Below are 12,102 nucleotides of genomic sequence, written 5' to 3' on the forward strand. Positions count from 1 at the left end.
CTAAATGCATAACGGCATTTATTTTTCCGTCTGCAGTCATCCTTCAAATCCTCAAGCATATGCAGACACAAGCCACATGAACTCGCTGGTTCGCTCTCAACGCAGATCGTTGATGATTTCGTTCGTTGGTTCGCTTACTCGCTCACTTGTTCACTTCACCAACTCGCACAATCAGTTGCCCGGTCCGTTTCAACTATTTAAGAACTTTCTAAGTGCAGACCATCTACTCTCCGGGTGACCACCAGTGCACCGCACCAAATGCTTAATAACAACAAAAATAATAACAACTCCAGTAAAATGCATTTCGACCAATTTTGAAAGAAAAGTATCGTCTGTCTGCTAACATGGATTATTTTCTTGTTGCGCAATTTGGTGTGCTAATAAAAAACGAATTGCCAAAATTAAATAACTTGCAACTTAATAGAGTATTTGTGCACATGGAATGTCAGAGTCTATTTTTATCACACTCACACGGACACAAGAATCGCAGAGATGAAATATTCCGTGATGAAATCTCAGCTTAATCACCCTTCATCGTTGTTGTTGTTTTTTCTTCTTTTTATTTTCTCTGTATCGGACATTAAGCTTTATATTGCTAAATAAGTTCTTTCATGAGTTTTATTCACTGAAATTCTCTCAAATTCGCTCATGATTACTGTATTACATGCCTTTGGGTAAGAACAATGTTTTTTTTCATCCACTATCCGCCTCTCACATTGGATCAGACGAAATGCATGAGTTTGGTAAAAAGTTTTTTGAGGTTGAAACTTTCACATCAACATTTCCTTTTTCGTCATGCATATATCAAGCGTGAAGAGATTGTATTTTATCTACAAAACAGCACCGGAAACTTACAAAAACACTCTCGAAACCCAACTCAAAAACCCGATCTTCAATCTATTCAATATTTTATGACAGTGAGTGAGTGTGTGTGTGTTTTCCCTTTTCTGCTGCCAGCAACAATGTGTTGCTAGTATAACAAAAAGTTGTTATTTTTTTTTGTTCATTCATATATTTACTACTGGACACTTGGCCCCACTGGGAACACAGCCACATGATATTGAATAATCAGTTGTAAACATGGTTAATATTTATAATTAGGTGTCACTGACTGGTATTAGACATATAAAGAACATCAGGTATTTGCCAACGTTGTATAGCGCCTGTACTTTGCTTATGGGTGACGTTTGGAAAAGATACATTAAAAAAAAAGAAAAAAAAAAAAATCAGTGTCGCCTCTAGACGGTTTTTTTCAGAACCACAGTGGCAACGGCTTATGTCAACTTCTCTGTTGTTTTGGATGTTATCAGTAAGTCCATAAATGCGATAAATGCATCGCCATCAAAATCTCCAGGCACAATGCTCGTAATGCTTAATTCTTTGAAAACACATTTCGTCTTTGGTGAACAACGCAAAAGTGTTTCTTGTTCTGAAGGCAATACAATTTCTACCGACCATCAATCGATGGAGAAAAAAAAACATCTGTCAATTCGTCTGAATTGAAGTCACCAAAGGCCGACACGATTGTATCATTTATCGCAAAACGGAGAAATACTTGATGTATTTTGTTGACGATTGAAGCAAAGTATATCAATAGCGCCACCTAACATGATGCGACATTGGATGCGATGTTCGAACGAATCAACACCTCTGTGTACAACGCACACATAGACTCTTTGCATTCACACGAACGTACACACAAAGACTTTACTTTCACACGTACGTATAGTTACAGAGATTTGTGGTTGGTGGCGCTCCCAACAAAGTTTCCACAGTAGTTCTAAACGTCAAACATTGCTATAGCATATGAGCTAGACAGTGTTGATTTATCGCAAAACGGAGAAATACTTGATGTATTTTGTTGACGATTGAAGCAAAGTATATCAATAGCGCCACCTAACATGATGCGACATTCAGGCTTGCCACACGATTTTGAAAAAAAAATAGTCGAAAAAGCAAAAAAAAAATTTGAAATAGCAAAAAAAGCTGAAAGCGAAGAAAAGTGCAAATATCTATACAAACCGTTATTAAAATCGTTCCTAAGGTCAAACAATAAACATATATTCGTTTCTTTTCGTTTTTTATTGATGAATAATAAGAAAACAGTGCATGCCAATGATCTATATCAATATTAATATCATTTGTTTATAAACATAAACGATGTTCGACACTGCAAAAAATGACGGGTCATTATTTCTTTGAAAAATAACCACTTATTAAGGCGGACTTCTGTCTTTTAGCTCTTGACAGATTATCGATTTCGATTTGAATTGCTTGTAGTTCTTCGCGTTGTTTTTTTGCATTGTCGAACATAGCTTGTGCGGTTGTCATTGTTTCAAAGTTTTTTGTTTTTAATCCAGTAGATAACATATTTTCTGCAGCACTAGTTATCTCATCAATACTCGATTTCTTATCATCAAATCGTTTCTTTGCTTCGTTGATTTTTTCCGTCAACTCATCATTTTCGAGTCTACGTTTACTGCGTTCCAATTGCTCTTGCTCGATCGCCTCTCTTTGTTTTTGTTTACTTCTTTCTTCTTCTTCTCGTTTCTTTTTCTCTTCATCCAAATAAATTTGGTATTGTTTGCGTGCATTTTGAGCCATTGCGATAAGATCTGTGTCGATGAATATTTTTGTGACATCATTTCCAACGCTTCTGATTGCCTCTACTGTGTTAATTCGCGCATTCAACGTTAGCTCGCTCATTTTCGCACGATCTTCAGTTAAAATCAAAGAAGACGAGCTGAAGCCTTTTAAAAATGAATATAAAAAAAACATTGTTTACAATCGAAATGAAACCATAATATATAATTAACAATCGACTAAATGCACAAAATCAAAACCACTAAATGTACACAAACCTCTTTCTACGTCCATTTGTCCATGGCTAGCTGATAGCAGCGATTTCATGAAGTGATTAAAATGTGGATATTTATCACCATTTGACTGGAAAAACTGAGCCCAGAATGAATCTACGTCTCTGTCACTGTTGACCACATCAGCTTGTTTCATTGATTTTATTTCGACTTTAACCAATTTATATTCGTCACGCAATTTATTGTGATTCATATTGCCATCTTCCGCCATATGTTCCAATATTTTGTCCAAGATCAATGTGTCAGCGATATGCTCTTTCGATAGGTATGCCGGTGATAAAATTCGGAGCAGTTTAATATTTTCCCAATTAACTTTTTGGATGAGATATTGCGCGGCACTTAAATAATGCTGTTGATATAACTTTTTGAACGATCCTTCAATAGTTTCATCGTCTTCTTGGCGCTTAAGCTTATCGATTCGATTTTTGATGGCATTTGATAAAATGATTTTGCTCGGATCAAGTAAGTTTTCTGCGTTGAAAACCGTTTGAATATCAATGTCGATTTCGTACTGTTTGCAGATTTTGGTTGCTATCAATAAAAGTAAACTTTTCAAACTGTCAAACATTGTGTGAATTAATGTTCCAGTGCATTGGAATTTCACAAGAAAATCGTTGAACAAGGTGGCGCTCTCAATTATCAATAAGAGATTCAATTCAACGTCATTTGTTCCTGCTCCTCGTAAATATCCGGAAATGTTTCTGTAATGAATGCCCTTCGTTTCAGCTTTTTTCATGTTCATGAAATATGATCGTATTGCTGGCAGTAAATACAAAAACCGTTCTGCTGCCGCCAATAGCGTAAGCCACCGAATATCGACGTGTTTAATCAATAATTTGCATTCGATTTCTTTTTGTTTACACACATTTTCGAATTTTTCGCGCCGCGCTGGAAATCCGTCGAACCAGTTGAATGTCTGAATGATCAAGTCCGTCAATTTATCACCACAAGCCTTCAATCCTTTCGAGAAACTGTTGTGAACAACATGCAAATTACACGAACCAATATCGAACAAATTCACTTTGCGATTCACGAGCAATTCATTGTTGATTGTTGTCTTTACAAGATCATTGGTTTTCGGTCCATCCATTCCGAGCATTAATAAATTATTAATCGACAGATTGGCATCATTGATGGCTTGAATCAGCTTTGAAACGATAATTTTCGCTGTGGCAGTGCCCAAATAAAATGTTTGCAGGTGACGCGTTACTGCTCGCTGTAAACTATTAGAAAAATAGCGAATGCGGATTTGTAGTTCTTTCTTGTTTGCACTGTTTACAGTTTCATCGAACAGCAGTGTGAAGTACAACTGCCTATTGATATCCTTAATCACTTTCTTGTAGAAATACGGCCCGAGCGCGAAGTTCAAAATATAGGTTGCCTTTGTTCGATTCAATGTAAGCGATTTAAGTATTTCTGAGTCACTGATTGCGAATTTTAACACAGATCCCAAATTATCGAATGCATTTAGCGAACAGTTGTTTGATAAACCGTTGAGTAGAATTAATAATTCCGCTCTTGTTGTTTGTTCTTTCGGTGCAAGCATTTTCCATTTCGTTGCTTCCAAACTGCTACTTGTCGATTGATTCGACGCGACATCAAAATCCAACTTTTGTTGCAATTCATTGAATTTCGTTTTCATTTGATTCTTATGTTTAACCGTGCCCATGTGTTGTTCTAATGCAGCAAATCCTTTGCTCTGAACGTGAACTGTTGCCGGGCATACCAAACACGTTACCTCAACTTCACTGTGACGAGAAAAAATACTTTTAAGTTCGATATTTTTGCCTTCGAATTCTGATCGCTTTAGCCATTCTTGGCTGAATTTAGTTCCTTTGGCACTCATTGCTGAAAGACGACTGAATTCAATCATATGATAATTGAAATAATTTCGCGCAATTGTCTTCAATTCGAAACGTTACTTATAATGACAAACCAAGCAAAATAATTCTTTGCTGAGTTAGCAAAAAAGCCAACCAATATATACATTGATTATCGTATGTTTCAACGAAGTATATCAACAATAAACAAAACGAATTTTATCGTCAGTAAATTCAACAGCTGTATTTGTTTGATTTCCCAGAGATTTCGATGATTCATGTTGATCATATTGCATTTCAATACCGTTAATTCTTTATTTTCATCATAAATTTCAAAATAGCTGAAAATAGCAAATTTTTCGTGAAATAGCTGAAAATAGCTACGGTTTTTAAAATAGTCGAAAATAGCTAAAATAGCTAACGTGTGGCAAGCCTGGACATTGGATGCGATGTTCGAACGAATCAACACCTCTGTGTACAACGCACACATAGACTCTTTGCATTCACACGAACGTACACACAAAGACTTTACTTTCACACGTACGTATAGTTACAGAGATTTGTGGTTGGTGGCGCTCCCAACAAAGTTTCCACAGTAGTTCTAAACGTCAAACATTGCTATAGCATATGAGCTAGACAGTGTTGATTTATCGCATCAATATCATTCGTCAATACTAAAACTAGAGAAATTATTTGCTTCAAATTCGGATTCACGTTATCAGTTTATTCACACTTTTTTTCGATGTAGACAATATGTAATGCAATAGTTTTTCTGCGTCTTCTTTTTTAAATTTGTTTACATGTCAATAAAAACACAGCATTTCAATAAAATCCACTGAATTCGATTTATATTACGATTAGTAAGACATTTCCATTTGATTTTTCATTGGAATAGAACAGAAACTTAGAAAAATTTTGTCCGTATATTAAATTTTACCAATTTATGCGATTCAAGATACAACGTGAAAATGAAGTGTCAAAACAATGGTTGCCGCCATTGTTGTATCCAACATGACGGCCGACATTGTTGAACTTTGCCGCGTAGACCGTATAGAGTCGCCACTTATAACATAGTATGACAATTTGACATTTCAAAGTACATTGCTATATCGTGTTGGTATTTTCGTGCCTTTTGACAGATGTACTAAATTGAATGTTTTCTATGTCGCCATCTGGTTGGTGATACTAATATCTTCTCGCACGGTTCTGATGAAGATTTTTTTCATTGTTTTTCCAATTTTATATAAAATTACTTTTTCATTCATAAACACACAGTGAGAAAAAAATTAGTCATCATCAAGTTTAAAACACGGCACGACCAATTTCAAGTGTTGTAACTTTGTTTTTAAAAAAGCCGAATATTGTCTTGAAAAAACACTAGTACAAAATAATAAATGGCAAATCATTCTTTTGTCTCTTTGTTGACATTAATTCCCACATTTTCAATACAAAGTGAATTTTTTTTTAAATACTACTCATAATTGTCATACACAATCACGTGTTTAGTACATTTCATTGTTCAATACCGACACTGAACGCACCCTTTTAAAGTCGGTAATAGTATCTGTCAAATTTTACGCTCTGAAAATGAACTATTCATAGCAAAAATTCAAAAACAGTCAATATTTTGATATTTTAATTTTTTTTGAGGGAAACTAACATGACATTCACTTTCGAAATCATAACATTTGAAAATTGTAATGCCGTTTGTTACATAAGAATGTGAAACGATAAATTTGGTTGTATCGTCTCGAACACCATTTTCAAATGGTGGGTTTATGAATTGGGTTTATGAATGAAAAGGTGATTTTGTATAAACAATAAATAAAATCTTCATCAGAACCATGTGATAAGATATTTGTATCACCAACAACAGATGGCGACATAGAAAACATTCAAATTAGTACATCTGTCAAAAAGCACGATTCTTCACTATAACATACCTGATGTTCTTCATATTATTTTTTACTAAAGTAGTAACAACGTCAACCCACGTCAAGTTTTATGAAGATTTAATTTATTTCAACGAATTTTTTCGGGCTCTTCTATTCGAAGAATCTGAAAAGTGTTCAGAAATCAGAAGACAAAAACAGTAGCAGCAGCAGCAACAGCACATTTCCTCGGAAATAATATGGTGAGCCGCAAGTATCTGGGTTAATTACTAGTTTCGTCTTGAAAAGTAGGTTGTGTGGTAAATTTGTGTCACGTTTAAGCATGCCCGACAACTGGTAATTAACTGCAACAACACAAATATATGAGTATCGGAAATAACGTAATCTTATCGACATCATTAACTGGTTTTATCCCACCGTCGTCGAGGCTTGTTTAATTAATTTGTTCGAAAACTATCTTTCGAAGCAGATACGCCGGATCAAATGACGTCTCATAAATAAAAAAAAAAATCGAGAGAGAGAATGTTGCCTTGGATACATTATGGTTTGGAACTATTTTATCAATGTTCAATATTTCCAATGTGTGTATGTGAAAGACTGCAGCAGAAACTATTTTTCTTCAGTTGCAGATCTTAAACTTAATTACTGTCTTGAGACGTTCAACGAATTTGTTGTGGTTGTGTGTGTGAAAGAAAGATAAAATGCAGTTTACGTGGATGTAAAAGTAAAAGAAAAACGAAAATAAAATGATAAACATTATGAGCGCAGTGAATACGAGCGATTGCACGTGTTTAATCAAATCGAGAATATGCGAAGCGACAAATCTACCGACTCACACACGTGCATTAGCGCTAGTCATTTATCACTTTCATTGGGCCATAATTACTTTGATAAAATTAATTTTCCAGCCAAAAAAGAAGAAGAAGAAGAAACACCGAGCTTGAGTTTGTTGTAAACAAAATACCAGTCACTGAACGTGTTACAATCGTCCGTGTCCACTAACAATATTGAGGGAAAAAGCCAAAGAAAGCGTTGTACTTTCGTCGTGCTTTGTTTGATTGTTTACTCATTTGTTTGTTATCACAGCAAATAGTGGAGTGCAAACAAAAGGCGCAACTAAACCATAGGGTGGAAGCAACAACAAATTTCAAATTGGCGCGCTGTTTAGTTCAGAAAAAATTACGAAATTACATTGATTTTCCTATTGAAATTGAGGGCGCTCGCGTCGCCACAGTTGTCATTCAAGTTGATTTCGGTCTTAGCTTCAACCCGATGAACTAAACAAAATGAAACGCTTATAGAGCCAACGCGACGCAAAGAACGAAAGAGAGAGAGGAATAGTGAGACAGGACGCGCAGGTACACGAATCGTGTTGCGGAAAAACCTCAAGCAAAAGCATGCTAAAATGCAAACAAAGAGGAAAATATTTAATTATCGTCATTTCTGTACACGTTCTCATTGACTTTGTGAGTAATACGTGTTCACTGCCGTAATATTGTTGTACACACGTCGGGAAATATTTTCGCTGCAACTCGATCGTGATATACTCACACACCGAGACTAATAAAAGTCTCTCTCTCTCTCTGGTTCGAGCACGGAGCACGTATGTTCGCCCGATTCTACGGCGCAAAACATTTTATCTGACGAAACCGGTAAAATCGAAATCAGCAACTTCGTACCCACAAAATGCAATGAGTAAAAATTAATAACACCCAAGCTACCATTTCGATTGAGTGAATAAAAGCAGAAATTCCTTGTCATGAGTCATGAGTCGTACACTTTCCGAATGTTCTCTCTCTCTCTCTCTCTCTCTCTCTCTCTCTCTCTCTCTGAAGCATTTTGCAGCAAACGCAAACACAAATGTCGGCTATTTAATTTGTTGTTGGCATCGTGAATGGAATACATGAAAATCCGGATTCCGGAATGCCATCATAAAGCTGAGATATTGAAAAGGCAAAGTATTTTAACGTGTACACATGAGCATGCTGGAGACGTGTATGCATAAATAAGTTGTGAGCAAGAAACCGACGGAGCGGGAGCAGGCGAGCGAGCAAGCAAGCGCATTTCATATGGAAAATGTTGTCACCTATAACATTCAACAGAGACACATGGAGATTGAAGGGAGAATATCGCAACGGAATAAGGTGGATTGCGGCTGATTGTGAATGATATCCGTTTTGTTTTCACTTTTGAAGTAAGTGCGAAACGAAATGGAATCTGTGTATGTGAGTTGCAAATGATGCACAGCCATTCCGACACATGTGCTAATAAATACAATGCCATTTGCGTGCAAGATTGTGTGTGTGTGTGTGTGTGTGTGTGTGTGTGAATGTGTGATTGTATGCCAGTTACTCTCTTCGTGTTGGGTTTTGTGTATACCTTCAAACCACATCCGTATTCACACTGCACAAGCAATAAACATAAAACATAGGCTTATTCGATTGAATAGCGCGAATCAATTTTTATCTATTGCTTTCCGTTCATCGTCCTACACTTCTGGCATTTTAAACCCCAAGCTCAATTGAATGCTTCAATCATACATGCACCTTAGCCTCAGCTTGCCTCCACTCAACTCAACTCTTCGGATCAACAAAGTACATGGATTCGCTATTCCAATCAATATCGTAAATGTCTAACGAACGAAAACGTTTAAGAGACTTTATTCTTGGCATACAATCTCCCCCCCTCTCTCTCTCTCTCTCTCTCTCTCTCTCTCTCTCTCTCTCTCGTTCATCGTCTATAATTTTCCAAGCGTTACGTAAAGAAGTGATAGATACAAAATTTGCTTGCATATTGGCTTCAAGGCTGCGTCGACATACATTTCAGAGCGTATCACGTGTATTTGAGCTTTGAGCTATTTTTCATCAACAATTGAAGCGAATTTCCAATCTATTTACAGTTTGTATCATCCATCCTTACAACCATCGTATTTACTGTACGTATATATTCGTGTGTGTGTGCACTGTGCAATGTGCATGTTCTTATCAAGTCTAAGCTCGAATATCGATCATAATCAGAGTTGATTTTCCGTTCAGGTAATTCCTCACAAATTTCGCCTGAATTTGCTAATAATCACAACAACATCCAATACAGAAACTTATTTGAATTGTGAATATATATTGACGAGCATTTGTCGGGTTTCGTTCGTTTTTCGGTCTCCTATCAATTCCTCCCTTTATTCCTTATGGTCTCCATCTCTCATCGTCCCGCATGCTTTATCAACCCTCTCTCTCTCTCTTCCGTTCTCAATTCATATCGCTTACACTCCCCTTATTCTTTCAATCGTTCACCAAACCCGTATGTGTCATATATTGCCGTACTGTCTACTTTGTTTAGCGCATTTGACACAGACCATTTATGGGTTTTAAGCGACCGCATGGTTCGTATTTACATTTTAAATACATGCAATGCACGTATTTGCTTTTGTACGGAACAAGAGAGAAGATATTTGCATTTATTGCCGAGACATGAAACAGCATAGGCATTATAACGGCACATGCAGAAATGTTTTCAACACATTGTTTGCCGAACGAATGAACGAATGAAAAACAACAATAACACAAAAGACAGCAGCAGCAACTTCGATGACAAGAACGGCGACGACCACAGCGTCGATGCTGATGATAGTGATGAAAGGTTCTGTGCGTACTCAATAGAAAACTGAAAATGGTGTCGATGCCAAAACAGTAAATGCAATTTGCGGCTGACTTATGCACAAATATTCAGTTTTGCGTTGAAAAGTCCTATTGATTTGAAATTAATTACGAAAATGATGAGCTCGTGTCGAAATTCCTTGTGTATTTCAACGGCTGTAATTGGTTGTTTTCATTACCCACGTGTGGCATATGGCCAAAATCTATTGAAGAATTCGTGACATGGAATTTACTTGGCATTTCGATAGTTAAAATCGAAATAGGTAGCGAGCGAATCATTAACGATGACTCATCATTGGATCGGATTTGAAATTTCAACTAGGCTTTGAGCTCATCAACAAGGGTTTTATAAAAAGTAATAAAACTAAATATGAATGAAAAAAAAAAATCGTACTCCGTAGAATGGGAAATAGTTCATTCTCAATAATTATAATGATTTTTTCAATCGGGTAAAATTTTTGACTTTCCCTTTCGACATGTTTATTTCATGATTTATATGAAGTATTCAGATATTCGTTTCGAATTTAGAGTTTACCTTTCGTGGGCTATGTTGAATGGTCATTAAAATGTGACGCAAACGCCGAATTTCCCAGAATATCGATTGGTATACGCCTATAGGTGTCCTATTTATTGATGTCGAAATACCAAATTTATGGCTCTTCAATGAAGACTCAAGTCGATGCCAATTTAACAGTTCGATTCGGAGCACAGTAAATAAAAGATTAGAATTGAATGTGGGTGAACGTGGGAGTGAATGAGGTATGTTCAAACTTGAAAATGAGAACAAAAACAATCATTATTTTGTATCCTAAAGCCTAAGATAATAACTGGGCATTCAAATTTATTTTCGGCCACAAAAGGTCACATTCATCGTCTAATGAAATTGCTTAACAAACAAACAACAATAAATGTTGATGGCTTCGCGCGGTAGATTGAATGTCAAAAAACTAACGGAAATGGGGCAAAGTGATTTTGTACGTAAGAACTCTCTACTCGGAAACAGGAACCAGGCGAATCACAGCGATCTATCAATGTGATAAAGAAATAAATCGTGCGATTACGATTGCTGAGGCAGAAAATAATAATGGAGAGGCACACAATGTGTATGTGTTTGTGTATACTACTATATATTGAATCCAACACCATCGACAAAGAAGATAACTTTATTGTTGAAAACGGTGTATAAGTCCCGGTTTGCTTGCGCGCCTTAATTCAGACGAATGACGACGACGACGAAGTCAGTTACTTGGCATTATTTTCTGCTATTGGTTTAGGTTAAGTTTCTACATTGCAGCAGTAGTAGTCACTTATAAATAATGCAATAAACCGGAAACACAGATTGGTGTCGATTATGTTGATACTGTGAGATTTATATCTCGTTGGTTGTTGTTATTTTACTGGGCTCACTCTCACTATCTATCACTAACACTGATGTGGTGCCGCTGCTGAGACCAATTTCAAGATGCAAGTGAGTGGAGAGGAGAAGGAGATACAGCGACACAGAGCAAAAACATTTAATGCCAAAGCATATAAATGTTGAGAGATGCTGAATATGGTCGTACTGTCAGATGAGTGTATATATAGAGAGCACACGGCCAGAACCAGAGAGAAACATAAAGAGCTTCCGTTAGTGCTCGTTTTCTTCAGAGAATAGCCGTTTTATTTCTATTTATATAAATAATAATTGAAATAAAATGATTGAAGATGTTTCCGCTGGGAAAACATTTTGATGTTAGCTACACATATAAATACAAGCTGGAAACAGCATGTTCCATTCACTCTTGCTCATCGAGTGTGTATGTGTATGTGAGTACGAGAGAGAGAGAGAGAGAGAGAGAGAGAGAGAGAGAGAGAGAGAGAG

The 12,102-nt window shown here is 36.5% G+C and overlaps 3 protein-coding genes across 3 annotated transcripts in view; 1 reads left to right on the forward strand and 2 right to left on the reverse strand.

Moving 5' to 3' along the window:
• Nucleotides 1-12,102, reverse strand: part of LOC129566913 (nucleolar transcription factor 1-B-like) — a 324,444-nt gene that overhangs the window by 87,675 nt on the left and 224,667 nt on the right. The window lies entirely within an intron of this gene.
• LOC129566910 (nephrin-like) overlaps nucleotides 1-12,102 on the forward strand; it is a 268,706-nt gene that overhangs the window by 62,011 nt on the left and 194,593 nt on the right. The window lies entirely within an intron of this gene.
• Nucleotides 2,041-4,657, reverse strand: LOC129566911 (uncharacterized). The gene is made up of 2 exons (XM_055443301.1): nucleotides 2,862-4,657; nucleotides 2,041-2,750 (listed from the first exon to the last, which is right to left on the reverse strand). The coding sequence occupies exons 1-2, from the start codon at nucleotides 4,543-4,545 to the stop codon at nucleotides 2,191-2,193; spliced, it is 2,244 nt and encodes a 747-aa protein (XP_055299276.1). The 5' UTR covers nucleotides 4,546-4,657; the 3' UTR covers nucleotides 2,041-2,190.

This window comes from Sitodiplosis mosellana, unplaced genomic scaffold, assembly GCF_009176505.1.
Source record: "Sitodiplosis mosellana isolate CC-2019 unplaced genomic scaffold, AAFC_SMos_1.0 Smas_scaffold_5, whole genome shotgun sequence".
Taxonomy (NCBI): domain Eukaryota; kingdom Metazoa; phylum Arthropoda; class Insecta; order Diptera; family Cecidomyiidae; genus Sitodiplosis; species Sitodiplosis mosellana.

Bases quoted from the DNA above. Each gene is read 5' to 3' on its own strand.
- LOC129566911 (XM_055443301.1), bottom strand. From the start codon at position 4,545: ATGGGCACGGTTAAACATAAGAATCAAATGAAAACGAAATTCAATGAA. The intron at 2,751-2,861 runs GTTTGTGTACAT...CATTTTTAAAAG, and splicing joins ACAAATGGACGTAGAAAGAG to GCTTCAGCTCGTCTTCTTTG.